Source organism: Erythrolamprus reginae, chromosome 2 (genome assembly GCF_031021105.1).
Source record: "Erythrolamprus reginae isolate rEryReg1 chromosome 2, rEryReg1.hap1, whole genome shotgun sequence".
In the NCBI taxonomy this organism is placed as follows: Eukaryota; Metazoa; Chordata; class Lepidosauria; order Squamata; family Dipsadidae; genus Erythrolamprus; species Erythrolamprus reginae.
This window is the reverse complement of record NC_091951.1, coordinates 304,490,504-304,516,874: the sequence shown is the minus strand read 5'-3', so window position 1 is coordinate 304,516,874 and position 26,371 is coordinate 304,490,504. Positions and strand designations below refer to the sequence as shown.

Sequence of the window (26,371 nt, the reverse complement as noted above, 5' to 3'; positions counted from 1 at the left end):
TATTCCGCCCCTTTGCAAGGACTCATAGTTATGAGTAACTATGCTGTGATCTTTTAGTTCCTTGACTGATTTAACTGCTATGTGTTGTAGGAAGTTAGCACCACCCCCTCTCATAGAAGAATGAAACATTCTATGGAATATTAAAATGGCAGATTATATTTCCCTGGGTGAGAAATTCCCTGGAGAAACATGTATTTATTTAGGCAGGAAGCAGACTCACTCTTAATAGCTCCTACCCTCCTCAATAGCCCACAGCAGATGTCAGCACTTAAGAGGTAAAGAGATAGCTAGGTATATTCATAAACACCCTCATCTGATCCAATAAAGGTAGGATTAGCCCTCTACCCATCTAGCAACAGAATTCACTATATGGCACCTGGGAAGATTGCATCATCCAGCAAGATTCAACCAAGCTTGGGACTATAACCTACAAAGTCACCCCTGCACAGCCCCATTGGATTCTGAGAACCAATCATAATACAAGCTCAAATTGAAAGCCAAACAGAGGGTATAAATCTCTTTCCCCCTCCTTCTCAACTATGTGCTTTTTTGCCCAGGAACTAAAACCATGTGATCCTGCCAACCATTAAAAACCATCTTTCCAATCAGCCACCATGTTTGTAGTATCTTTCTCCCCACTTAGAACTGAACCCAGATGGAAATTTTTCCAATAGTGTCTATATACTTAAAAGATCAGAGTCCTGCAAGCCATAGTATTCCCTGTGACACTCTATGGAAGTAAAAGTTGGATTTGGAAGACGCAATATAGAAAACCTGTTGACATTTTTTGAACCTTGATGTTGTAGAAGACTCTTAAGAATGCAATGAACAGTAAAAAAAAATACATGGAACAAATCAATCCAGAGTTCTCACTTGGAGCACAAATGAACAGCTTCAATTATCCTACTGGAATACATTATGCAAAGGATTAGATGGGAAAGGTAGAAAGAAAGAAACACCAGCAATAAGGTGATAAATTCAGTTATAGCAGCAATGAGTGCAGATTTGGAAAAGTTGATTGTTCCAGTTTAGAAATAGATGGGCATGGAGAAAATCTATGTGGCTGCTAGGAGTTAACAATGACTCGATGGCCCATAATCATCAATGATTTTTTTCATGCTGACTTCTAACAGCAGTGTAATTAGGATAACAGTCTAGCCAGATGCTGCTGAACAGATTTTTCAATTTTTTTTCATCTTCTGTCTGACAGGCTGCAATTTAAAGCTTAAGTTCTTGGCTCATGTATAGCATTTTGCACTAAAAACACCCTCTTGAACTTACTCAGTTTGGTAGAAAAAGCATCTGGTATGATTTATAATTAAAAGATTATATTTGCTGATGTTGGATTTATTATGATGTGCATCAGTGATCAAGCATAGCTAGTTATCTATATTTTGGCTACTTTCCATCTTCCTTCCTGCAGCATCCTGCTTTCTCAGATTTCTTCCTTCAGAACGTATATATTCCATGAATATTTCTGTCACAAAAGTTGAACAGATCTGTCAGCATCAGTATTTGGTTAGTTGATGGCTGCTGCAGGCTGGTTCATGCAGTCAAATGTTTAGTCGTGCTGCCAACTCAGTCGCATGGTGATTTGGTGAAACAAAATCACATGGTGAAACATTCACGGAATTAAATATACAGTGGTACCTCTACTTAAGAATGCCTCTACTTATGAACTTTTCTATATAAGAACTGGGTGTTCAAGAATTTTTTGCCTCTTCTCAAGAACCATTTTTTACTTACAAAGCCGAGCCTCTGAAACTGTAACTGGAAAAGGCAGGGAGAAGCCTCCATGGGGCCTCTCTAGGAATCTCCTAGGAGGAAACAAGGCTGGAAAAGGTGGGGAAAAGCCACTGTGGGGCCTCTCTAGAAATCTTCTGGGAGGAAACAGGGCCAGAAAAGGTGGGGAGAAGCCTCCATGGGGCCTCTCTAGGAATCTCCTGGGAGGAAACAGGGCTTCCACCCTCCCTGTGGTTTCCCCAATTGCACACATTATTTGCTTTTACACTGATTCCTATGGGAAAAATTGCTCCTTCTTACAAACTTTTCTACTTAAGAGCCTGGTCACAGAATGAATTAAGTTCGTAAGTAGAGGTACCACTGTATATAGATTCGAAAGAAAGAAATCGAAGAAAGCAGGATCCTGCAAGAAGAAAAATGGAAAGTTAGCAGCACAATAGCTGGCATAAGAGATCATCACCAATTTGTGCCAATTTATTAAAATTTGATTTCTTTCTGTAAAGTTTCAAGTAACACACCCTGAGTCCTTCGGGATTGGGCGGTATAGAAGTCAAATGAATGAACGAACAAACAAACAAACAAACAAACAAACACAGTAACTTTGTGGCCCAAATTCCCAGTTGTTATGTTGCCTGTATTTATGACAAAAAAATGGTAGGTAGACAATGTCATGGAAATTTTGATGGAACAAAATTTTGTGTTGAAATTTTACACAATTTTATTGCTTTTACTGGATTTTGTTTCCCATCTCAAGTTCATAATCATAATGAAAACCAATTATAAATTTACAACTACCTAAATAGAGAATAAACAGGCAAACTGACTCTGTCAAAATGTGTGTACACTAAGAATAAAATTCTATGCTACAGAACAGGAGAGCAACAATATACGCAGTGCTCTATCCCTCAGTGTTTTCTTTCTCAAAAATACGTCCTTTCTATTCATTGCTAATCAACCTATCTAAAATGAATATATTCCAGAAAGAAAATAAGTGCCTTCTTGTATATTGGTTATGTGCAGAATACCAAGTTCAATTACCTTAGCTGCAGTATTCAGTTCCAGGTCTATCTGCTTATATCAAATGAATAGCCCACATCTGTACTGCAATTAGTGTCTGTAAATCTATTTATAACTAACATTTTGCATGCAAGAGTTTATAGCAAATTGAAAAGAAACCCTGAAAATAGACTGTAAAAACTGTTATGTTCAAGTTTGTTTCATAGATTTGTCTTATTGTTTGTGCTGATTAAAACTGATACAGAAAAAGAAAGCCAATCATACAGTCAAGTTATCATTTGGCATAATTATTTTATATAGCTATCCATCTCCCTACCATGACTCTTGGCAGCTTACAAAGTTAAAAATCCAGAAAATACAAAATTAACCAAATATAACCACAAAAATGATTAAAAATGAAATTATTGAAATCGTAAAAACATAATCAGCAGGAGATGACCAGTCTTATGCAAGACTATGCATGCAATGTTTCCTGCAAATGTAGCTTCTTATAAAAAGAGATCTTTCTGGAGATCTTCCCTTATCTCTTTTGAATTGGTAACTCCCATATTCCTTATCATATTTTAGCTTCTGGTTATATCCACACATGTGACAAAATGAGGAGGCCAAATTCAAATGAGCACAAATACTTCTTATAAGCTACCAAAGCCTTCTACCAAGAATAAATCAATGTACTAAAGGAATCTAGAACAACTTCCCTATAATGTTCATTTTCTATGTGCATGGCAAATCTTTGTATAGAATAGCGTTGAAAAAATACATGTTTTTTCTCCAATGTAGTGCAATAGAATATTATCTATAATAGAATATTAGGACTTTATATCTTCTTAATATTTTCACCTTATCTTTCAGCTTAAACCCCCCCCCCAAAGTTCAAAGATGAAGGAGTTTTGTATTTGTTTAAATTACCAATTAAAAGATAACATCTAAATATACTAAAAAAAGATAAGAGGAAAAGGTTGCCCTATCTTCCAAATTTAATTTAAAGAGGCCTGACATTCTCTTAATTTCATATTAAAGTTAAGAAAGTTACTAGTCTCTAATTATGAGAGGAACAGTGATGTTAGATGACCGACCAATCCATTACAAGTACATTTGAATGCTAAAATTTGCAGAAGGGGTCATTTTAAAAACTCCTCTCTCAATTAGAGGGTTCTTTATCTGCTGCTTAGAATGCCTTTTTCTCCTGTACAGTACTCCAAATCTATGAAACTTTATTTATTCCTTGTCTCCAAAGGAGGAGACTTTTAATAACTAACTTTAGCATTAGTTTCAATTTTTTAAAATTCTTTTCCATATTTTAATTACCGATTATAAATCTTTAATATCCAATCAAGTAGGAAGGCATATTTAAATACAACAAATAAAGAATTTAAAATACAACTCCATCAAACTTAAAGAACCAGGCCTCACCAAACCAACCACTTCAGGGTTGAAATCTGTGAACCTAAAGTCTGGAAACAATTATTATTGAGCTAAAAATTAAACGTTAAGAAAGTACAAACCTGAGGAAAAAGTAAGTCTACTGAGATCTAAAATTTTGCTTTTGAGAAGTTCTATCACTTACAGTACGTGGTGGCTCAATCAAAGGTCGTCAGTTCAGCAGTTCAAACCCTAGTGCCATATAAGAGGGTGAGCTCCCATTACTTGTCCCAGCTTCTGCCAACCTAGCAGTTTGAAAGCATATAAAAAATGGGGACCACTCTTGGTGGGAAGGTAACAGTGTTCCACCCATCTTTGGCATTTAGTCATGCCAGCCACATGACTATGGAGAAGTCTTCAAACAGTGCTGGCTCTTCGGCTTTGAAATAGAGATGAGCACCGCCCCCTAGAGTTGGGAACAACTAGCGCATATATCTGAGGGGAATCTTTACCATTACCTTTTATCACTTAAAGTTGATATGTTCAATTGACAGAAGTAGAAATTTGGTATATTTATATAAAAATCTGCCTATAAATTTTTGGAGAACAGGATGAATTTCAACTATGAATCTTGAGTAAAGACTTATTTTCAAATTACAGAATAATTAGAACTTGCTGCTTTTAACAACTTTTTGTTATTCCTTTCTCAGCTTGACCACAGACCACTTCCTCTTGAACACTTTACTTCTCTTTTGGGACTGGAACCACATTATCCTGTGCTGCTTAATGGAAACCGGAGATTACATGCATCAGACAAATGGTGAAATTAAATCTTGTCGGCAATAAATATACTGCCAATACCATTTCATTTTATAGGCTTACTGCAAAATCCTACAATAAATATTAACTTTCCATGAAGCACATTAATTTAATTAGATTTATGGAATATCATCCTGGAATATGCTTCCAGATTCACTCAGAGAACTTGCTTGTACCCCTAGAACAAGATTAACTATCTCCAACTTAACATTTTTTAGTTTATATTTATTTGAGTGGCAAATTAATAGAGTTGGATTATTACTCTGTATCAGCTATAATATCTGCTAGAATTCTTAACTATATTTTCACTTAAACTAAATATTTCTAAAGCAAACAGTAGAGAAACAAGTTCCAGGAAATCTCATTTCAAGAGAGACTAAGAAATAACAATAAAATTCAATTCAACAGGGTATAATAGATATAATTTCTGTTCAAATTTCATTCTCAAAAGTGATATTACGTGATTTGTGTCCATTTTTATCTTTTATTTAATTTGTGTCATTTTTATAGAAGTTATATAATTATGTAGTTTCATTAATGATAAAAAAATAGTTTAAAGTATTGAAAGTGAAGTTTTACTCTATAAATTCAATTTTTATTCTTGGTGTACATTCTTTCATGTAAGTTGCTCCCACATTCCATGCCTAGATATATTATTAGGTTTTATCCCATGTTATGTATTGTACCTAGTCAGTTCTGTTACTATTTAGTGTCAAAAACAGAACAACTTAGAGTTCCTTTCCCCTTATAATTAGCATCCAAAGTGACTTCATTTATAAAGCCACGTAATTAATATTATCTTTGTACACCTACTAAAACTGAGTAAATTACATGGATATACGCACTTGCAATTCTCTCAATTCTGCAATTCTCTCTCTTTTTTACTTTAGAGAAGTATACTTGAAATCCAACTCCTATTGCTTTGACAATGCATACAAAGGTTGCAACGAAGACTTGCAAGATGTTTATGCATTCAGCTATCAAGTTATCTCCACAAAAATATGAAGTGCACAAATGCAGTTGCTATTATTGATTTTTGTAACCAAACAGGCATTAGGGATAAACAAAAGGGGTAATAAATTAAGTTTGCAAGAACAGGGAATTCCAAAAAACAGACAATGCCACTGGTACCATTTATTTAAAAAGAATACCTTTATCATACAATAACATCAAAGCATTATCTTACGGCACTGTTTCATTTAATTCTTCTATGCTGTCCATTTTATACCGGTAGGTATTTTTTTATATACTAAAATCTTCAATATTTGCTTTATACCAATTAGGTTAAATCAAGTAATGCAGAAGAATATGGTTATAATGTGACAGAAGGAAAACTCAAAGTTGTAAAATCTACATGGCTAGATCTGCAAATAACATTTAATTCATAATGGGTAACAGCATTAACAAAACAATGCCACAAACTAGATATAACCTTATTTATATCTACAAGCAGGTGCTCCTGAAATCAACTGGGCTTACTTCCAAGTCAATGTGCTAAGAATTAGGGCATGACTAATAATGCTGTCAGAAAGCAACCTTTCAGCTGCCATTCGATATCTTCTAACAATCCTGGGCACCGCTACATTATCAGCAATAAATATGTAGATTTAAAGTTGTAAGGAAGAAGTATATTTAAAAGAGAAAAAGATTCCAGCTGAAATTCAGATTATCTAAGGGCATCTACTGATTTAAATTTTACTTTGGCAATTTACATAAGCACGTACATAAAAATACTTTGCAGCACTCTGAACAACATTGAGGCTATGTCTGCAACATTTCACAGAGGCATGGGTTTGATTTGGCTCAGGCATTATATAAACTTATTTTCTTTATTCAGTGCTTGTTTTATGAATGTAGACACAATCATAGTCTAGGAATTCCGAGACTGGTGCAGGTTGCCTAATTATTTCCAGCTGGACTCTTTCACCAGCAAGGGCAACCAAACAAATCTTGCAAGGTCCTTCAATGATGTCTTATAACCTGCACCATGGATTTCCATCTTGTTGCTTTTAAATAAGTTAAAAATCAATACCCAATCAAGAAACCTAAATGTTCAGCTGTAGTGTGATTTCAAAGGACAAGACAAAATGTACAGTATATACAGATAATCCACAACATATGGCCACAATTGAGCCCAAATTTTTTGTTTCTAAGTGAGAAATTTGTTAAGGGAGTTTTGGGCCATTTTACGATATTTCTGCCACAGTTGTTAAGTGAATCACTGCAGTTGTTAAATTAGTAACATAAAAGATTAGGTGAATCTCTTTTCCTCATTGACTCTGCTTGCCAGAAGTTGGCAAAAGGTGATCACGTGATCCTGGGACACTGCAACTGTTATAAGTGTGAGTTGGTTGTCAAGTATCTGAATGTAAATCAAGTGACCAAGGGGACGCTGCAATGGTCATAAGTATGAAAAAACAGTCATAAATCACCTTTTCAGTGCTGTTGTAATTTTGAATATTGTAATACTAAGCGAACTGTTGTAAATCAAGGACTATATGTATTTTTATTTTTATTTTTTATTTATTTATTTAGTCCAATACACAATGAGGATTTTAGTGGGTATATATCTATATACACATAGTAAAATACATGATGGTTATAGAGGAGATACTCATAGTAAAATATATCTAAGAAATAATAGAAAAGAAGGTATAGTAATAGAACATATCAATGAAAGAACAGAAGAAGAAGAGATATAGGAATAGAAGAAAGGTATAGGAGATATAGGAGAGCAATAGGACAGGGGACAGAAGGCACTCTAGTGCACTTGTACTTGCCCCTTACTGACCTCTTAGGAATCTGGATAGGTCAACCGTAGATAATCTAAGGGTAAAGTGTTGGGGGGTTGGGGATGACACTATGGAGTCCGGTAATGAGTTCCACGGTTACTGAAGTCATATTTTTTACAGTCAAGTTTGGAGCGTTTAATATTAAGTTTAAATCTGTTGTGTGCTCTTGTTTTGTTGTGGTTGAAGCTGAAGTAGTCGCCGACAGGCAGGATGTTGCAGCATATGATCTTGTGGGCAATACTTAGATCTTGTTTAAGGCCTAAGTATTGCCCACAAGATCATATGCTGCAACGTCCTAATTTGTACGTAGATTACAAAACAACAGTTATGCTTTCTGATGGCTGCCTTAGACACCATGCTGCTAGGGGGGAAATCAATTGAAAAGTGTTCTCCTTCAGGCTAGCCAAAAATTCTAGGTGTGCAATGTTTCATCTCACTCACAGGAAAAATGAGCAAGCTAAGACACGTGACTAAACTACCACTGGTTCTTTGGATGAATCATATATGATATATTTATTACCACACTAATAGTGGTTCTAAAACTCTTTACTAACGGTTCCTGTGTGTGCTTGTGTGCAGAAGCATCCCGGGCATGTGAATGGAGCCACTTGCCGCCAGCGCTAATGGCCCTAACAACCGGGAACAAATACAAATTACAAATATTTCACAAATTCTAAACATGTATTTATCTAATCCTTTCCCTTAAAGGTTACCTATGCATGTGAATTACATATTGTTAGCTACTCAGATTGTATCTTTGTCAAGGTTGAATTTTTGAACCTTTTTAAAGCTAAAAATAGAGGAAGAAGTACATCCTATATGTAAGGACTATCACACTTGACAGAGGTATAAGGACAGCCTTCAGTTGCTGTATTAGTCAACAGACACCCAGGGGAAACTCACAGGCAGCAATTATAATACACTAGTAAAATGCCTCTTATATTGGACGCACTAAAAGCATTTGTAGCCTTTTCTCTATGTCCAGTAGAAAACCTAGATTTATGTAGGCCAAGGGTGTCAAACTCAAGGCCTGGGGGGTTGGATCTGGCCCACTGGATGCCAGATCTGACCCACAGGGCCACCCTGGAAACAGTGAAGGACTAGCCCACGGTGCCTCTGTCAGTGAAAATGGAGCTCCATTTTTGCTGGCAAAGGGTTGCAGGAGGGTATCACAGTCAAAAATGGAACTCAGGCCACCACAGGAGACCCCGACACGAGTCACACTGAGCTGGCCACGCCCACCCTGGCCACACCCATTCCACCCCTGAGATCAAACACAACTCTGATGAGGCCCTCAATGAAATCGAGTTTGACACCCCTGGTGTAGGATATCCAGGAATGGAAATAAGCAAGTGTGAACTAAACAAATCCTTTTCTTTGCACTAGAAAAATGACTGCTGCTCAAACATTCTCTTAAATGTTTGAGAGAAGAGTAGGAAGGGCAGAAAGAGCAGGAAAGCTAACAAGATAGGGACTAGCAACATATTTGGAGGCAGTCCTATGGTAGAGTTGCAGCTTACTCGCAATATTTTTAATGGACAGTCAACAAGCTGTATATACCATTAGGAATTTTTAGGTTTTCTCAATACAGGTAGTCCTATATGAGGGATCCCCAAACTTGGCAACTTTAAGATTTGTGGATATCACACTCCCAGAATCCTCCAGCCAGCTGGAGAATTCTGGGAGTTGAAGTCCACAAGTCTTAAAGTTACCATGTTTGAAGACTTCTGTCCTAGACTTACAACAGTTCATTTGGTGACCATTCAAAGTTTCAGTGGCACTGACTTATGACAGTTTTTCACACTTACAACCGTTGCAGTATCCCCATGGTCACATTATCAAAATTTGGACGCATGGAAACTGGCTCATATTTATGACAGTCACAACGTCCTAGGGTCACATGATCATTTTTTGTGACCTTCTGACAAGTAAAGCCAATGAGGAAGCCAAATTCGCTTAACAACCACACCGCTAACTTAATAACCGCAGCGAATCACTTAACAGCCAGGGCAAAAGAAGTTGTAAAATGCAGCAAAATTCATTTAACAAATGTTTTACTTACCAACAAAAATTTCAGGGATCATTTGGGGCCGTAAGTAGCGGACCAGCTGTACTACTTCCATCTTTTTTCTTAGCATCCCATTCCTTTCCCCCATAGTCCAGCCCCCCCCCAAAAAAAAGATTATTGGGTCAACAACTATTCTTTAAGTCAGTACTTTTAATAAGATGTGAGCACTTTCATTCCCAGAATTCCTCAGGCAGCCTCGTCCATACATCTTTTTTTTACTTATTATTTTTTAGATAAGACAATACTGTACAAAGATTAACAAACACAAAACATATATAAAAGTTCTTATCAGAAGTTGTTTTCCGAAGCTGATTATACTTCCAAATATTTGAATGCTTATAATTTACAACCTTTCATAAACATCTATGATATATCTCACCAATATTTGTAAGTGCTTAAATATTTGCAACCTTTCATAAACTTCTATAATCTATCTCACCAATGTTTTCTACAATTCTTTCTACTGAAAATTCTGATATTATTCACTATTTACATATGTATATCATTACTTGTATGTTATTCTTTTTTTCTAACCATTCATAGACTTTGTCCCATACTTTGTAATACTCTTGATTCTTCCTGTCCTTTTAACCTTCTGGTCATCATATCCATCTCTGCACATTCAGTTACTTTTTTCATTACTTCTTTCTGGATTTCTTCACACCCATTAATTCATTCATTCGAGTTGGAAAGGACCTTGCAGGTCATCAAGTCCAACCCCCTGCTCAAGCAGGAAACCGTACACCAACCCAACCAGATGGCAGTCCAATTTTCTTTTGAATGTGTCAAATAATGGGGTGTCCACTACCTCTACTGGAAGGCCCTTCCACTGGTTGATCACTCTCAATGTCAGAAAGTTCTTCCTTATTTCCAGGTGGAATCTCTCCTTGGTCAGTTTCCAACCTTTGCTCCTGGTCTGGCCCTCTGGTGCCCTGGAAAATAGTGTGACCCTTTCCTCTCTGTGGCAAGTTGGCAACCCCTCAAATATCTGTATGCTGCTATCATGTCCCCTCTGGCCCTCCTTTTTGCTAAACTATCCATGCCCAGTTCAAGCTACCTCTCTTAGTATGTCTTGGTTTCCAGTCCCTTTATCATTTAGTTGCTCTTTTCTGTACTTTCTCTAGAGTTTCAATGTCCTTTTTGTAGTGGGGTGACCAAAATTGAATGCAGTACACATTTTAAACCTGAGGAAAAATCTAACATCTGCTTCATTCCCCGGCCCCCTGCCAAGAAAATACCGTAAAACACCTGCCTGTAATAGCTTCGAAGAACGAGGACTCCCTGAGGGGCTGCCACTGCCCTCCGACCCTTTGGCTTTGCCCTTGGCGGGCGAGTCTTGAAGTAACTGTTCGAGGCAGGCGGTGTTGCCGGGCAGAGAAGAGCTCTTCTGATGGGACAGGTGACTCCCGAGTCGGGGCGGCTGCGGAGGTTCGTCCCGCGCCTCGGCTTTGAAGGCTCCATCCCCGCCTACTACTACTACCCCCCGGTCCTTTTCGGGGCCAGCCGTCGAAGAGGCCGAGGAAGGAGAGGCGGGCGGATCGTCGGGCCCCCGGCCGTGCTGCTGCTGCTGCCCCCCCTTTGCCCTGAGGGTGGTGAAGGAGATGCTCGCGGAGGCGGCGCAGAGCAGAGCCGGCCTCGGCGCTGACGGCCTCCAGGGGCTCCGACGAGGAGCAGCACAAGTTGGGTTGAGAGGACGAGAAGACGCGGTCGAGCACGTGCCTTCGACGCCTCAGGACGCTCCATTTGGCGCCGCCGTCGCCCCCTGGTAACAAGTCCACCTTGGCCGGCTGCTCCGGGGCGCGACTCCGAGGAAGCGACGGCGAAGTGTCCGCACTGCGGCGTTCGGCTCCCGCTTTGCCGCTGCCCTTGGCCTTGCCCCCCAGCTGCAGGCTCCTCCACAGGCGGCTCTGGAAAGACTCCCCTTCGCCGGCCTTGCCGCTGCTCCCTGTTGCTGGTGCCGCTCCGGGTTCGCCGGCTGCTGCCATTCTCTCCTCCCCGCCTCCCTCCCTTCTCCTCCGCCTCCGCCTTTCCCACCAACCTCGCCGCCCGTTGCCGCTGCAAGTGCAGAGGCAGGAGAAGAGCAGCAGAGCGCGGCGGCGGTGGCGGCTCGAGCCCAGTCCGCCCGAAAGGAGAGGTTGCACTTGTTCACTGTAGCAGCCCGGCGACCGCTTCAGGGCCTGGGCGGCCGGAGGGCTCCCGCTCTCGGTGCGACGGCTGCGTCGAAAAGAGGAGCCGCGGCTCGGAGCATGGCAGGCGAGCGAGAAGAGCTGCCCAAGTTTTGGTCTGACGCGCCTGGTTTTCCTGGTTGGGGAGGTCGGCTGTCTCCACCGGCCGCGCAGACTCGCTTTTGCAGGGGAGGGGAGGGGCAGGATAAAAACGGTTATCGGGTGGCGTCGTTAACCCCCTCACAAACACCAGCAAAAAAAAAAAAAACACACAATAAGGCCGGAGCAAGTATTGGCGCCATATAAGACACCGGCGTGGGAGAACAATTGCTTTACGTCATGACTTCAGAGTTTGTATGAATTTGCAAAAGTTCCTCTTGAGTTCTTTGCCCGCTTCGGAAGGCTGGAAGATAGAAAATTAAAGGTAAATGCAGCGTGGCTCACAATATCACTGATCAACTCCCGAAGGGTGCTTTTTCGAGGGGGGAGGGGCAATTGGACTTTCTTGTCTTTCATCTTTGAAGAGGTCTCATCATTCATCTCTGACAGGATAGTGGGGAAAGTGGAATAAATGTCAGAGTTGAAGAAGCTTTTTGGGGGATGGAAAACAAAACGGCTTCCAAAAAAAAACAAGCAAGTCCCGTTGCCACCTGAAAAAAACCTCCACGTATTTTGGGACAACCTGGATGACTGAGAACCTCTACAAACTTTTATCAACACTTCAGCGGTATCTTTAGGTGTTCATTTAGTCGGTAGCTCTCATCACCCTGGCAGAATTTACACAACTTTGGCGTGACTACTTTGTCCAAGCAGTTATTTGAGTTCAGAGAATATATTAAGCCATTACATAATCACAGGCTGTATCCCAACACACTACATAATATGAAATAATTGCCTTGTTTGTGGTCTTGTAAATCCTGCAATAGCATTTAGACTTATATATCACTTCATAGTGCTTTTACAGCCCTCTTTAAGTGGTTTACAAAATCAGCATGTTGCCCCCAACAATCTGGGTCCTCATTTTACCTACCTTGAAAGGCTGAATCAATCTTGAGCCTGGAGTGAAATTTGAATTTATTTATTTATTCATTCATTCATTCATTCATTCAATTTTTTATGCCGTCCTTCTTAGAATCAGAGAGGCTTACTACAGGTTAGCAATAGCACTTTTTAATAGAGGCAGCATATTGCCCCCACAATCCGGGTCCTCATTCAATTAGCTGAATGCCAGCCTTTCCAAGAATGCCTATTAGGGATAGATGGTACCTCTTGCTACCAACATATAGATATTTTTAAAAATATCTTGGGCATTATCCTGATGCTAGAACTGAGTAGGGGGTCAAATTCTGCCCTAAGATCAAAACATGACAAGCACTCTGGAAAGTATATTACTTTGAAACACAGACAAGTTGTGTTTGCAGGATCCAGGCCAATGGGTTTACGTTTTATGGGTCAGTCTGTTGTGAAAACTAAGCAAATAGAATTAATTACATCCCTAGGTCTAATTTATTGTATAGATCCAGTACAGGTCTTAGCTGACTTAATTGTGATTGCTGAGCATGTCTGCTTATGAGTAACTCAGTTAACTTAATTGGCTTTTGTTTGCATGACTCATAGCAGGTCTGTAGAAAATAGACAACTAAAATGTTTGACTAGGTTCAGTATTTTGTGCTCCTTCAGCCAATGTAATTAATTTGTTGTTCAATATGTCTACAGACCCAAGGAATTACAGTACTGTAATTGAGTAAACCATGCTTCAATTCACTATGGATGAATATATGAATATATGAGGTCTTTTTCTGCCATCAGTCTTCTATGTTTCTATATTGTGTGAATGCAACCAGTACCTTTGAATTTGATTACTCTAGCTGACTATATGAAATTGGCTGCAGCTGAAAAGACAGCAAGCTCATTTGCTGGTTCATCAGTTACAAGTCCTTCCATCTGGCTACAGTATTTGAGAACAGGAAGGGAGGGGACTGGGATTTGGTAGAAAGGAGATTTTATGTTTTTTTAGGCCACCCTCATTCAATTCCAACCATCTTTTCTTTTTCCTGTAGGTGCAAGACTGATACACTATTCCCAAAAAGCACAATGTTGCATTATGTTAGTAGCCAATTGCTATCACATTTCTGAGTAGTGAGTCATTATACAAAAATGAGACATCACAGTCTTATAGATGTCAGCTTCTGTATTTTTAGGAAGTTGGGGAAGAGAAGAAAATTCAGAATTTTTATTTAAACTAAAATTATACTCACTATTCATAGATAGCACACACATCATCAAATAAAAGAACCAGTCTTTTATTTTTAACTTCCGATGTTCCTGCTGATTCACTTGCAAATATTGGGGAGCAAAGTTCCAGGCAAATAATCTGTAAATCTCAAGTGATAAGAAGCCCTGCCATAGCTGACCTTTCAGTCACGTGCTGCTTGTCCAAGAGCTTTTGAATCATAGACTGCCCTCAGCAATGAGGTTATACAACATACTCTTCCTATAGTAATAAAAATTGCAAGTCCTTTAATGCAACCTTATTAATAGGACATAGGAAGATAGCTAACTGCATTTTAAAGAGACCATGTCCTGTCAGACTGAAACATGACCTCAAGTAGTGTACAAGGAAATGTCTTATGATCTTAAAATAAAATTAATTAATTAAAATATTTTCCTACCAATCTCATCAGTGGAAATTTAAGAAAGGTTGGTTATTGACTTGCTAGTGGAGATGCAATACATTAGAATCAATGGATAAGTTCCATTTGCCCAATATACTCTTAGTACTGGAAAAATGTGCCCACATTGAAATGATCATACATGCTTTCCGTTGTATTACAACTATTAAGAGAAAAATTAGAAACTTGAAATAAAAAATGGGAAGAGAACAAATGTTTTTGCTTTTTTCCATACTCCCATAAGGGTTGTAAGAGTCTAAATAAAGCACCTCATGTCATATTTCAGCATTATACAAATAAAGTTTACATTTGGAATAAACGTTTATTGAACTGATTTTAGTCCAGGCATGTGTAGGCAGGGGTGGGCTGCTGCCCAGATGGGGGAAATGCAGTGGGGTAGCAAAAAATGGAGCTCCACCCGAAGAGCACCCAATTTGCACTGAAAGATGTTGAAAGAAAATGCAGGGCGTCCTCTTTGGGCATTCTCTGCATTCTTCCCAAAAGCATTAAATACCCCAAAGCCGGCAATTCTGCTACAAAAAGTGTATAGGAAAAGTATAAGGAAATAAGATTTAGAATTAATTCTATATGATCTCAGTTTATGCCTCCCCCTCCTTTTCGAATGGCTATACTATCTCCGGGACCGTCTTTTGCTGCACGAATCCCAGCGACCAGTTAGGTCCCACAGAGTTGGCCTTCTCCGGGTCCCGTCGACTAAACAATGTCGTTTGGCGGGACCCAGGGGAAGAGCCTTCTCTGTGGCGGCCCCGACCCTCTGGAACCAACTCCCCCCAGATATCAGAGTTGTCCCCACCCTCCTTGCCTTTTGTAAGCTCCTTAAAACCCACCTCTGTCATCAGGCATGGGGGAACTGCGATATTCCCTTCCCCTAGGCTTATAAAATTTATGCATGGTATGTCAGTATGTATGATTGGTTCCTTAAATTGGTTTTTTTTACATTACTTTTAATATTAGATTTATTCATATTGTCTTTTTACTGTTGTTAGCCGCCCCGAGTCTGCGGAGAGGGGCGGCATACAAATCTAATAAATAAACAAACAAACAAACAAACAAATAAATAAAAATTCTCTAAAACAGAGGTCTTCATAACTGGCTGGAGAATTCTGGGAGTTGAAATTCACAAGTCTTAAAGTTGCCAAGTTTGGGGACCCCTGTTTTAGAAAATAAAACGAATAATGCTCAAAACCTAATGTTTTGCCAGAAACCTTGATTTTGTTTGGTAATCTGCAGCAAGGAGGGTTAAGACTGTTATATGGAATAGAGCATTTGGGGATATTCACTTAGGCTGTGAAAGTAGCAAAGAACACTTTAGATTGTTGTATTTTAGTAAGTGATTATTTTGGGAGTGGCCATTTTAATCATGAAGGCACCTTTATGACAATGCTCAAAATGTGCTTTCAAAATTCTAAGTGAGATGTTTCTGTCATTTCACTGTTCTATAGCTGCTCACCTCTAGGATGTGGGTGAATTCGATGACCTGCTTGAGTCCATTGATATGGATATTGTTTTGAGATTCTTGGAAAATCTTTGGTCAAGTCACATGATCGTCAAACTACTCACACCTGGTCACATGGTCAACAAGCCACTCCTTCCTGGTCACATAACCATCAAGCTACACCCACAAAATAAGCCACGCCTGCAATGTGGTAGTAAAAATTTTGGTAGCCCTTCATTGTGTGTAGGATGCACAATTTGGTGGAGGCCAAATTAAAAATTCCATTTTGCTCATTTGAATCTTACATTAGTTATCAAAAGCTACCACTGTAATGTGAAAGTAAATGAATTATCATAATTTTAAGCACTAAGACAGGAAATATATAGCAAAAGTTGTTCTTGTCCATGAGCCAAGTCAATAAAATCCCATCTGTTTCTTCAACTCCTACAAAAGCAAAAATGAGAACATTTTATATTAATTTGCATGGCCTTAAGTTCTGGGAAACAATGGATAATAAACAGTTTGGTTTGTTTCATGCTATTTTTTTCACAATTTCTTTAATCAGTTTTTATTTTCTTCTTCTTTCTTCTTTCCCATTAGCACAGATAAAATTTGTTCATATTTTTGTATTCAAGACCCATCAGATTCCTATATGTCTATACATATTCTTATTTTCCACCCCATTCATCTGGAACGGTCACCTTCTGCTTCTAAATTTCTTATATTTTTTGTATCTAAGATCTAAGATAGTCCCTTTCCTTACTCTTCTCCTCCAAGTTCTATAATTACTTGTCCTGTTTGACTGTTTATGTATGGTTTATTTTTCTAAAAAATAGTATTCTTGATTTTTCTAATCTTTGATCTGCAATTCTGATTTATTATGTTTCTTCCTATGATTGTCTGAATTCTGCGGCTATTAATTTCATGACTTTAGGCTGTAGTGTTCAGTTGTAAAAGGTGACACGATTGCTCAATAATATGGAAGTCTGCAAATAACAACGTCCAGCCGTTTAAGATATTTCCTGACTTCTACTGATTAAACATGCTGTCTTGAACATGTTCGAGTTAGTGATGGCAATGGGTTAGACTTATTTTAGTAAGAAAAAATGTTGAAGATGATAAAACAAAAATCTGAAATTCTTCAGATATCCATTATTTTTTTCAGTATGGATTCCTAGGTAACTTAATTTGATAAATAATTCCATTTGTGGTACTTTTTGATGGCTGCCTGTTAATAGAATTTTAATAATTCCAGTTAAAGAACCAGTGAAATCTTCCAGGTATTAGGTTGTCCACAAATGTATACCCTTTTTAAATTGCAGTTAATCATTCAAGGTATACAAGCATTCTTCTATACCTTAATATGAAGTAGTTACCGGTTAACTGTTCAAGATGGAAACCTGTGATTCAAATCTATTTTGGTGAATAGACTAGAATGAAATGGAGAATGGAATGGAATGGAATAGAATTCTTTATTGGACACATAAGGAACTTATATTTGGTGCATAAGCTCTCAGTGTACATAAAAAGTGGTAAGTGATAAATCATGATCATAGTTATTATAAAAATACACCATAAATCAGAAGATACAACACAGTGATATGTAGGATAATTAATAAGCTAAATTATAATTTTAGATACTAAATTATAGTTTGAAGATAACAGTTTTTTATATTCAATCTCTCTTCCCCTTTTAATAGCTAATTCTGCTTTTTCTTTATTACGCTAAATATTTTCAAGTATCTTTTGGGTGGGCTTGATTAATTAAACTTGATATTTGATTAATTAAAGTCTTAGGTCTTTTTAGTCTTATGTTTTTGACAAACTCAATTCATGTGATTAGTCTGTTGTTACGTAATCATAGAAAATGGCTTTCTTGTAATCAAGTTAAACATGCTGTGTAAGACTAGTCATTTTGAATTTATGCAGTGTAACATACTAAATAAATACATTATTTATGTTGAGTTTTTGGTCAGTGCTTTTAACATGAGCTTAATTTTTAAAAATACTTTGCCCTGTAGCAAGCCTTCTCCAACCTTCTCCTATCTTAGAAGGATAGTAAATTATAGGGAATAATTTTTTTTTTAAGTTCTGGTAAACACCTCATACTGCTGTCTTGATCAAAAAGTAATTTGTCCCTCACATATTACAGGCTAAATTTACTTTCAAATAAGACCCTAGTACTGTATAACCAAGACTACAACCCCATGGCTATATCCCAATTTTTTCTACCAAAAAACTAAAAGTTACACAGATAGTGAAATGGATAGCAGATAAATTAAATAAATGAATGCAAAAAAAATAATTCTTCATTTTATCATGATGTTATTCAGACTCAAATTAAATTAATAGAAAACTTTGGGGATTTCCTACATTTTATGATCCATATGTGTTCTGCCTGACTGGGCTCAGGCAATTCGTAACAGTCCAAGGAAAAGAAATCAAACACGCAAGTGCTCTTCTAATCAGCAAACTTGTATTAAACAAACAAAAAAGGGTTAACTAAAACAGTCCTTAGTGTCAGGAAATAATGATAGTGCAAGGCGTAATTCAGCCAAATACAAAACACAGGAAAAAGCAAACAAAGACAACCTGCATGGAGCAGAAATGTTTCAGGAGTCCTTTGAATCTTTAGAGCAAACAGCAAGTTCCAGAGGTTTTACCTCCTACGTGCCTGAAAAGGCTGGTTTGAAATCCAAAGGCAAGGAACAGAAACTTCAGAGCAGGAACCACAAAGTAACACAGATAAACAGCCACAGTTTGCCTTGTGCCTCTGTTCCCTTTTATACCTTTAGACCTCATTAAGGGAACCACACCCAGCCCAGGTGCTACTCTGATCACCTGTAATAATCCTTGAAGTGAGCCCTCCTTTGCATGGCTCTTCGGCTACGCATGTCTATGAATTGGTCTGCAGAGGAATCCAAGGAAGAGAGACTGTCTGAGGGACTGCATGCCAAATGCCCTGGGCTGTCTGCTGGGTCCTGCGTGCTGTTTGCCAACTCGTCTGAACCGCAGTGGCCTCATCCTCATGGCTGTCTGCCACGTCTTCCTGGCTGTCAGCCAGGCTTTCGCACTCACTTTGTGCCGCATCTCTCCCATCTGTGGGAGCAACGGCTGTTCCAAGCCCAAACACAACAATATGTAGGCCACCATGGTATTGAGACATTTCTAATTTCTATAACTTCTGTAAGGATCTTGCAGATAATGAAAATATTTCCAGAAATAACAGATTTGGAGAACATGATACAAACACATGGTATGCCTAACCTGTAGGAATCTCTGACCCGCTATCTAATTAGGAAAAAATCAAATTATTTTGACAGATGGCAAGATGAAATCTTTTTATTTTTCAACACGTTTAAGCAAAAAGAACAAAAAAGTCAGTTCAAGTTAACTTTCAACATGAATATGAAACTGCTGCCAACTAACATTCAATCATTATAATAGAATAACAGTGTTGGAAGGGACATTGGAAGTTTTCTAGTCCAACCCCCTGCTTAGGCAGAAAACCTTACACTGAATCATACTTCATATTGCTGTGAATATTGAAATATATAAGTACGGGATCAGGCTATTAGCTGTCATGCTATTTATCTGATTAGCTTTTTTACTTTGACTAAAGGAGGACTGGAGGTAGCATAAAACTTTTCTGTGAGAGTTTAACTTCTGCCAAAACTTAAAATTACACACACAAACACTTACTTTATTAATACATATTCTCGGGTGTTTCTTTCGTTGATACAAGTTTAAATTTATTCTGATTGGCCTACATGTAGCTGAGCAATTACATTTTTAAGATGAATTATTCACAGCTTTCTGTAACTTCCTCTCTCAATGTGTTGAATTTCAGCTTCAAACATTGCTACTTGGTACAGTTAAAGCCTTTTTGCCAGGAAACTCTGGAAATGGATTCAGCATATCTGCAAAGCAACAGATGAGGGAATTCTGATTAAAATAAGAAAGAAAAATATTTGGAATACATAAAATGTATATCTTGCTACTAGAGGCTTGAAGATATTTCTTTACTTACTATGGATCAACACGCCTTGAAATAACATTTCTTCTCCATCAATATTACTGCTCTTGTTGCCAATATATTCTAGTTTAAAGTACTGGTTTCAGATTATAAAGCCCTACATGTTTCTTCAGGACCAAATTTCCTTATTAGATGGACTTGTCCTGTGCATCATTCACAAGGGGAACATCAAAGATGTTCTTCAAGGATCTGTGGGTCCCTATTTTTAAGACATTAGCTTTTGTTTCGTTATTTTGGGCTTTCAGGGATATTTGATTGCTTAGGTGAACTGATTTATGGTTGCTGGTTTTTAAAGATTGGTTTGTTGGGCTATCTTACTAAGGTTGGCTTTTGAGTCCATGGATTTAATAGTTGTCTTTCCAACAAAGCCAATATTAGACTGATGCTACCACCCATTAAGTGAAGACTACAGTGGAGAAGATATCCCATGTATGTTTATCTTTTTGAAATTCAAGTGAACTACAATTTTCTTTGCTGTAATTGAATCCTATTTTTCCTTAAAATGAATGAGTAAGTGGCAGTGTGTCTCTTCTCTCCCACCCCATTTTATCCTCCCAAGAACTGTGGCAACGATGACCAAATTAATATAACCTTGTGAACTTAATATAAAGGGAATTTTAACTTTCTTTTCATTCCTCATTCAATATTATTGCCAATATCATATATTGGCTTAATTCCCAATTGAATTATGATCTAATGTACCTGATTGATTTTAATTCGATTTCTATACAATCTTTCCTCCACAGATATAGAAATTGTATATATAGTATATTCTTGTACAATTTAGCCGAACAAAGGAAATTGGGTTGCAAAACAATGATAGTTACCAAGTGAATTGTTATGGGTGAGCATGGATCTCTGGCTTTTATGATGAAAGTTGCATCTAATGTATGGTTGAGGTCACTGTAATCTAAATCAATATATCTTGTGCAACAGATCATGTTTAGAACATGCTGGCTAATATCATGTGTGAATATACCCATCCCAAATCCCCTTTTGTAAGTATTTTCTAATCTCTGGTAAAGTCAGAATCCAAAAATATATACTTAACTTAAAGAAATTATGTTGTCTTAATGTGCTTATAAATATTATTTGTAGATGCTTGAGAAATGGCTGTGGAAAGATGTCTTAGGTATCACAATGAAAGCCACTTGCTAGAAGACCAGTTGTGCTCCTTTCAATTCTTTTTTCATAATAGAAAATTTAAAACTTAATGCATATCTATTTATCATCTTTTTTGGGTGGAGCATCCACCTCAACACCAAGGTTGCCCATGGCTGTTGGTTGCCACGATATCTTCTCAACGACATCAATTGGCTGGAGCTAAGGGCAGCTCATCTGGTGTTCCACAATTTTCGAGCAGTCTTTTGGATCAATGTCCTCTTGTAGACAGACAATGTCTGTCAAAGGCGCATGTGAACAGGCAAGGGGGTACACACTCCAAAGTGTTGATGCATAAGGCACAGGACCTATGTGCCTGGGCAGAGACTTACCTGCATCCCTTGTGGGCAGATCACATTTCTGGGGTATTTGAGGACTTGATGACACTGTCCATCTCACATCTGTGGAAGATACCAGCTCACAAGATCTCCCTCCATCAAGGAGCCATGTAGTATCCATAACTGTAGTGGCTCAAGCTAGCGATTTGTCAATTCAATGGGAGAATCTCAGGAAGGGGCACTTTTTGTGGAAAGTAGTTTCCAATATTTTGGCTTCCAGAAGGGCATCTACAACAAGGATATACAAGGCCACCTAGGCTTCTTTTAGTTGTTGATGTGCCACTCAACATCTACTATGACAGCTAATGTACCATAAGTTTTGGACTTTTTGCAGGTAAGATTTGACAAGGGCCTATCCACAAATATTCTTTGCAGACAGGGGGCATCTTTAGCTACCGTTCTTCATGGAGAGGGTGTGACCCCACTTTCACATCACCCGAGGATGCGGAGTTTCTTGAAAGGGGCATCCAATTTGTTGCCTCCGATGGTCCATAGGTACCCTACCAACAGGGTCTGTCAGTAGTCCTACAAGCACGGCTGCTCCATTCAAGCTTCTACATTCAACTAGCATGAGACTATTGACTCTCAAGGTTTGTTTTCTAGTAGTAATCACATCAGCTCACAGAATTCTGGAACTAACAGCCCTTTTGGTATGTCAGGACTTATGTATCTTTAATGCGGATAGAGTGATCCTATATTTAGACCCAACGTTTGTACCAAAGATGAACATATGGTTTCACAGAGCTCAGGAGGGTATCTTGCCAGACTTTTGCTCAAATCCTAGACATCTGAACAAAATACATTGGCGTACTTTGGATGTCTGCAGGGCTTTACACAAATATATTAAGTATATGGTGCATTTCAGATGATTGGAGGCACTTTTTGTGTCATTTCAGGACAATGGGCAAAAAGGTGTCACCATCTACCATCAGTTGTTGGCTGAAGGCCTGCATTGCGCTAGCCTATGAATGCCAGGCCAGGCCCACCCCTTGCTGCATAAGAGCATGCTCAACCAGGACACCATGGCTGCACAGGCACAGACATCAATCCTTGAGATTTTCAAAGCAGCCATGTGGGCTTCACCTTCACCGTTTGTGATGAATTACAACCTCGACATGTTTGCCTCGGTTGAGGCAGCATTTGGGAGATGAGCATTACAATGGGTTCTACTGGCTGAGGGGCCCCTGGACCAATCTGTTTCCTGCCCAACGACGATTTAGCTTGAGTATATCCTCTGCTTGGACTCTCCAAACAGACCACAGGAGAAGGAACGTTGGACTTACCTGTACGTTTCTTCTATGTGCGCTGCAGAAGAGTCCAATCCCACCTTGGTTCTGGTATGGTCTGGGGTCCAGAAGTGATCAGTTTAGTGGATTGGCTACATCATCTCCAGATCCAGGTCTTTGTTGGAAAAACTGGCGCTCAGCCAGAGGAAGAGGCATGACCAAAGAATTTGCAACTCAGTTTCTGGCCAATCAGACGATTTGAAACCCATGCTTGGATTCTCCTGCAGTGCACATAGAATAAATGTAAGTCCAACATTCCTTTGCATCACTATTGATATACTTTGAGAATTTCCAGGGAGCAACCTTCTTAACTATGTTTTCCCAAATATACTGTCTAAGCTATGCTGTCTCTATTTGACCTCTGCAATGCAGCTCTGAAATCTGTCATATGTAGCAATCAGAAACTGAAATCAGAAAACGAAGCCATCAGAAACTGAAATATGTGATTTAAACATACCGTGGCAATTATAAAAACATAGTACTCCATATAGAAATTTTATTTAAATAATATTGTTGTTATTTTTCCATTTCTAAAATTCCGAACAGGGGAAAAAAACAAGATAGAGAATAGAAAAAAGTATATAAAGATTACTGCTGGTACTACTACAGGCTGTTGATGTAATAAAATAAAAAAGGCAAACATTGGCTATAGTTTCTCAAACACAGGAAAATAAATAACCAAGCCAATAACCAAGCCAATTCAATACATTACCTTCTTGTTTACAGAAAAATGAAAAGTGTAATAAAATTATCTCTATTTCGAACATTTTATGAACAGATGCTAAGCTAAGCGAGTTCATTTTTTATTGTTTTCAAAAAGAGCTCACTTGGAAAATACCCGAATTTGGTTTTGCTATGTATAAAAGACTGAACAAATATAATACATATTTGACTTTGTATATTTGTATTTGTATTTATTGGATTTGTATGCCGCCCCTCTCCGCAGACTCGGGGCGGCTTTGCTCATCTTTATTGCAAAATAGGTTCTAGATGGAAAGTGAAGGGGGAAGTATATTAACATTTTTAAAAGGTAAGTTGGACACAGAAACAATCCAAAAAGCATATTAAAGAAGATGAAAAAGATATCCTAAAATGGAAGCAAACAACTCGCCCAAGAAAAAAATATATAGTCATAAAAACACCATCTATATTTTCATTAGCATTCATTCATTCACTCACTCATTCAAATGAAGACGGGAACTCCCACCCCACTAATTTTAATCTTGTGGAGATTCAAAATACCAAAACTCTAATCTGAACAGCCCATCTGTTTGCTTCAGAACTTAAATATACTACATTCAATTTGAAAGCATTAGGTTCAAGAAGCATATGTGGCACTCTTAAGCCCCAACCAAGGCTCTGGTAATTTTAATTAGGTATATGGTACATAAAATTCATCTGTCAAAAATACTCTTCATCTAAATGCAAGGATGTGTGTTTAATATTGATAACTTAAGATCTATAAAATATGAAGTCGGTGTTAGTGGGGGGTCAGAGGTCGACCTCTAGGTCTCTCTCTTGTGGGATACCTCAGGGGTCGGTCCTCTCCCCCCTGCTATTTAATATCTACATGAAACCGCTGGGTGAGATCATCCAAGGGCATGGGGTGAGGTATCATCAATATGCCGATGATACCCAGTTATACATCTCCACCCCATGTCCAGTCAATGAATCAGTGGAAGTGATGTGCCTGTGCCTGGAGGCTGTTGGGGCCTGGATGGGTGTCAACAAACTCAACCTCAACCCAGACAAGACGGAGTGGCTGTGGGTCCTGCCTCCCAAGGACAATTCCATCTGTCCGTCCATTACCCTGGGGGGGGAATCATTGACCCCCTCAATGGTCAAGGGTTCGCAATTTGGGCGTCCTCCTCGATCCACAGCTCACATTAGAGAAACACCTTTCAGCTGTGGCGAGGGGGGCGTTTCCCCAGGTTCGCCTAGTGCAGTGTTTCCCAACCTTTTTTGAGCCGCGGCACATTATTCATGTTTTCAAAATTCTGGGGAACACTGAAGGGGGGGGGCGGGGGGGCTAAAGAAAAGTTTGGACAAAAAAAAATCTCTTCCTCCATTTCACTCTATTTCTCCCTCCCTCTTTCTCTCTCTTCCTTCCTTCCCTTCTTTCTCTCCATCCCTCTTTCTTTCTTTCTTCCTCTCTTTTTTGCTCTCTTTCTCCCTCCTTCCCTCCCTCTATGTCTTTCCCTCTCTCTCCCTCCCCCCCTTTCTTTCTCTCTCTCTCTTGCTTTCTTTCCCTCTCTTTCTCTTGCTTTCTTTCTCTCATTCTCTCTCCCCTCCTTTTTCTCTCTCTCTCTTTCTCTCTCGTTCACCACGCCAGCAACAGAGAGAAAAAGAAAGAGCGAGAGAGAGCCGGAGAGAGAGTGGAGTGCGCAGCAGCCATCAGCCTCCTCGCCCTCCCAGACGTCCCCAGCGCCCGGCCTCACGCCGCCTCCCGTTAGCCCAGCCGAAAGCCACACAGTCCCGGACTCCCGGATCGCTTGCTTCTCCGGTCAGCGCGGCGCTTTGCTGGGCAGATGGTTTTGCTGACCGGAGAAGCGAGCGATCCGGGAGTCCGGGACTGTGTGGCTTTGCGCCATGAAGAGAAAACGGCAGCAGGGAAAAGTCGGCCGTTTTCTCTTCATGGCGCAAAGCCACACAGTCCCGGACTCCCGGATCGCTCGCTTCTCCGGTCAGCAAAGCCATCTGCCCAGGAAAGCGCTGCGCTGGCCGGAGAAGCGAGCGATCCGGGAGTCCGGGACTGTGTGGCTTTGCGCCATGAAGAGAAAACGGCCAACTTTTCCCTGCTGCCGTTTTCTCTTCATGGCGCAAAGCCACACAGTCCCGGACTCCCGGATTGCTCACTTCTCCGGCCAGCGCGGCGCTTTCCTGGGCAGATGGCTTTGCTGACCGGAGAAGCGAGCGATCCGGGAGTCTGGGACTGTGTGGCTTTGCGCCATGAAGAGAAAACGGCAGCAGGGAAAAGTCGGCCGTTTTCTCTTCATGGCGCAAAGCCACACAGTCCCGGACTCCCGGATTGCTCGCCCCAAGGCAGGAGGCGGCGGCGGAGGAGAGTGGGCGGATCGGGCGGGCAATGGGGCAGGGCGGAGAAGCCAGGGGCGCGTTTGGCCGGAGGCACCGTGGGGAGGCAGGGGCAGGGAGGTGCGGCAGTAGGTGCCTCCGGCCAAACGCGCCCCTGGCTTCTCCGCCCTGCCCCATTGCCCGCCCGATCCGCCCACTCTCCTCCGCCGCCTCTCGCCGCGGCACACCTGATGATGTCTCGCAGCACACTACTGTGCCGCGGCACACCGGTTGGGAAACGCTGGCCTAGTGCACCAGTTGCGACCCTATTTGGACCGGGAGTCACTACTCACAGTCACTCATGCCCTCATCACCTCGAGGCTCGACTACTGTAATGCTCTCTACATGGGGCTACCTTTGAAAAGTGTTTGGAAACTTCAGATC

At 39.8% G+C, this 26,371-nt stretch overlaps 2 protein-coding genes across 3 annotated transcripts in view; one reads left to right on the top strand and one right to left on the bottom strand.

The window, feature by feature from the left end:
* The window catches only part of MCTP1 (multiple C2 and transmembrane domain containing 1), a 166,562-nt gene extending 154,711 nt beyond the window's left edge, over positions 1 to 11,851 (bottom strand). The window contains 2 exon segments of the mRNA XM_070743023.1: positions 11,054 to 11,371; positions 11,373 to 11,851. Of these exon segments, the coding sequence (XP_070599124.1) occupies positions 11,054 to 11,371; positions 11,373 to 11,786 (732 nt within the window). The 5' untranslated portion in view covers positions 11,787 to 11,851.
* A 287-nt stretch (positions 11,852 to 12,138) lies between these two features.
* FAM81B (family with sequence similarity 81 member B) overlaps positions 12,139 to 26,371 on the top strand; it is a 61,034-nt gene continuing 46,801 nt past the window's right edge. The window contains exon 1 of one of the 2 annotated variants that reach the window (XM_070743031.1): positions 12,139 to 12,390. The gene's annotated coding sequence lies outside the window, so the exon portion shown is untranslated. The remainder of the gene's footprint in view (positions 12,391 to 26,371) is intronic. The other variant, XM_070743032.1, reaches the window with a different exon arrangement.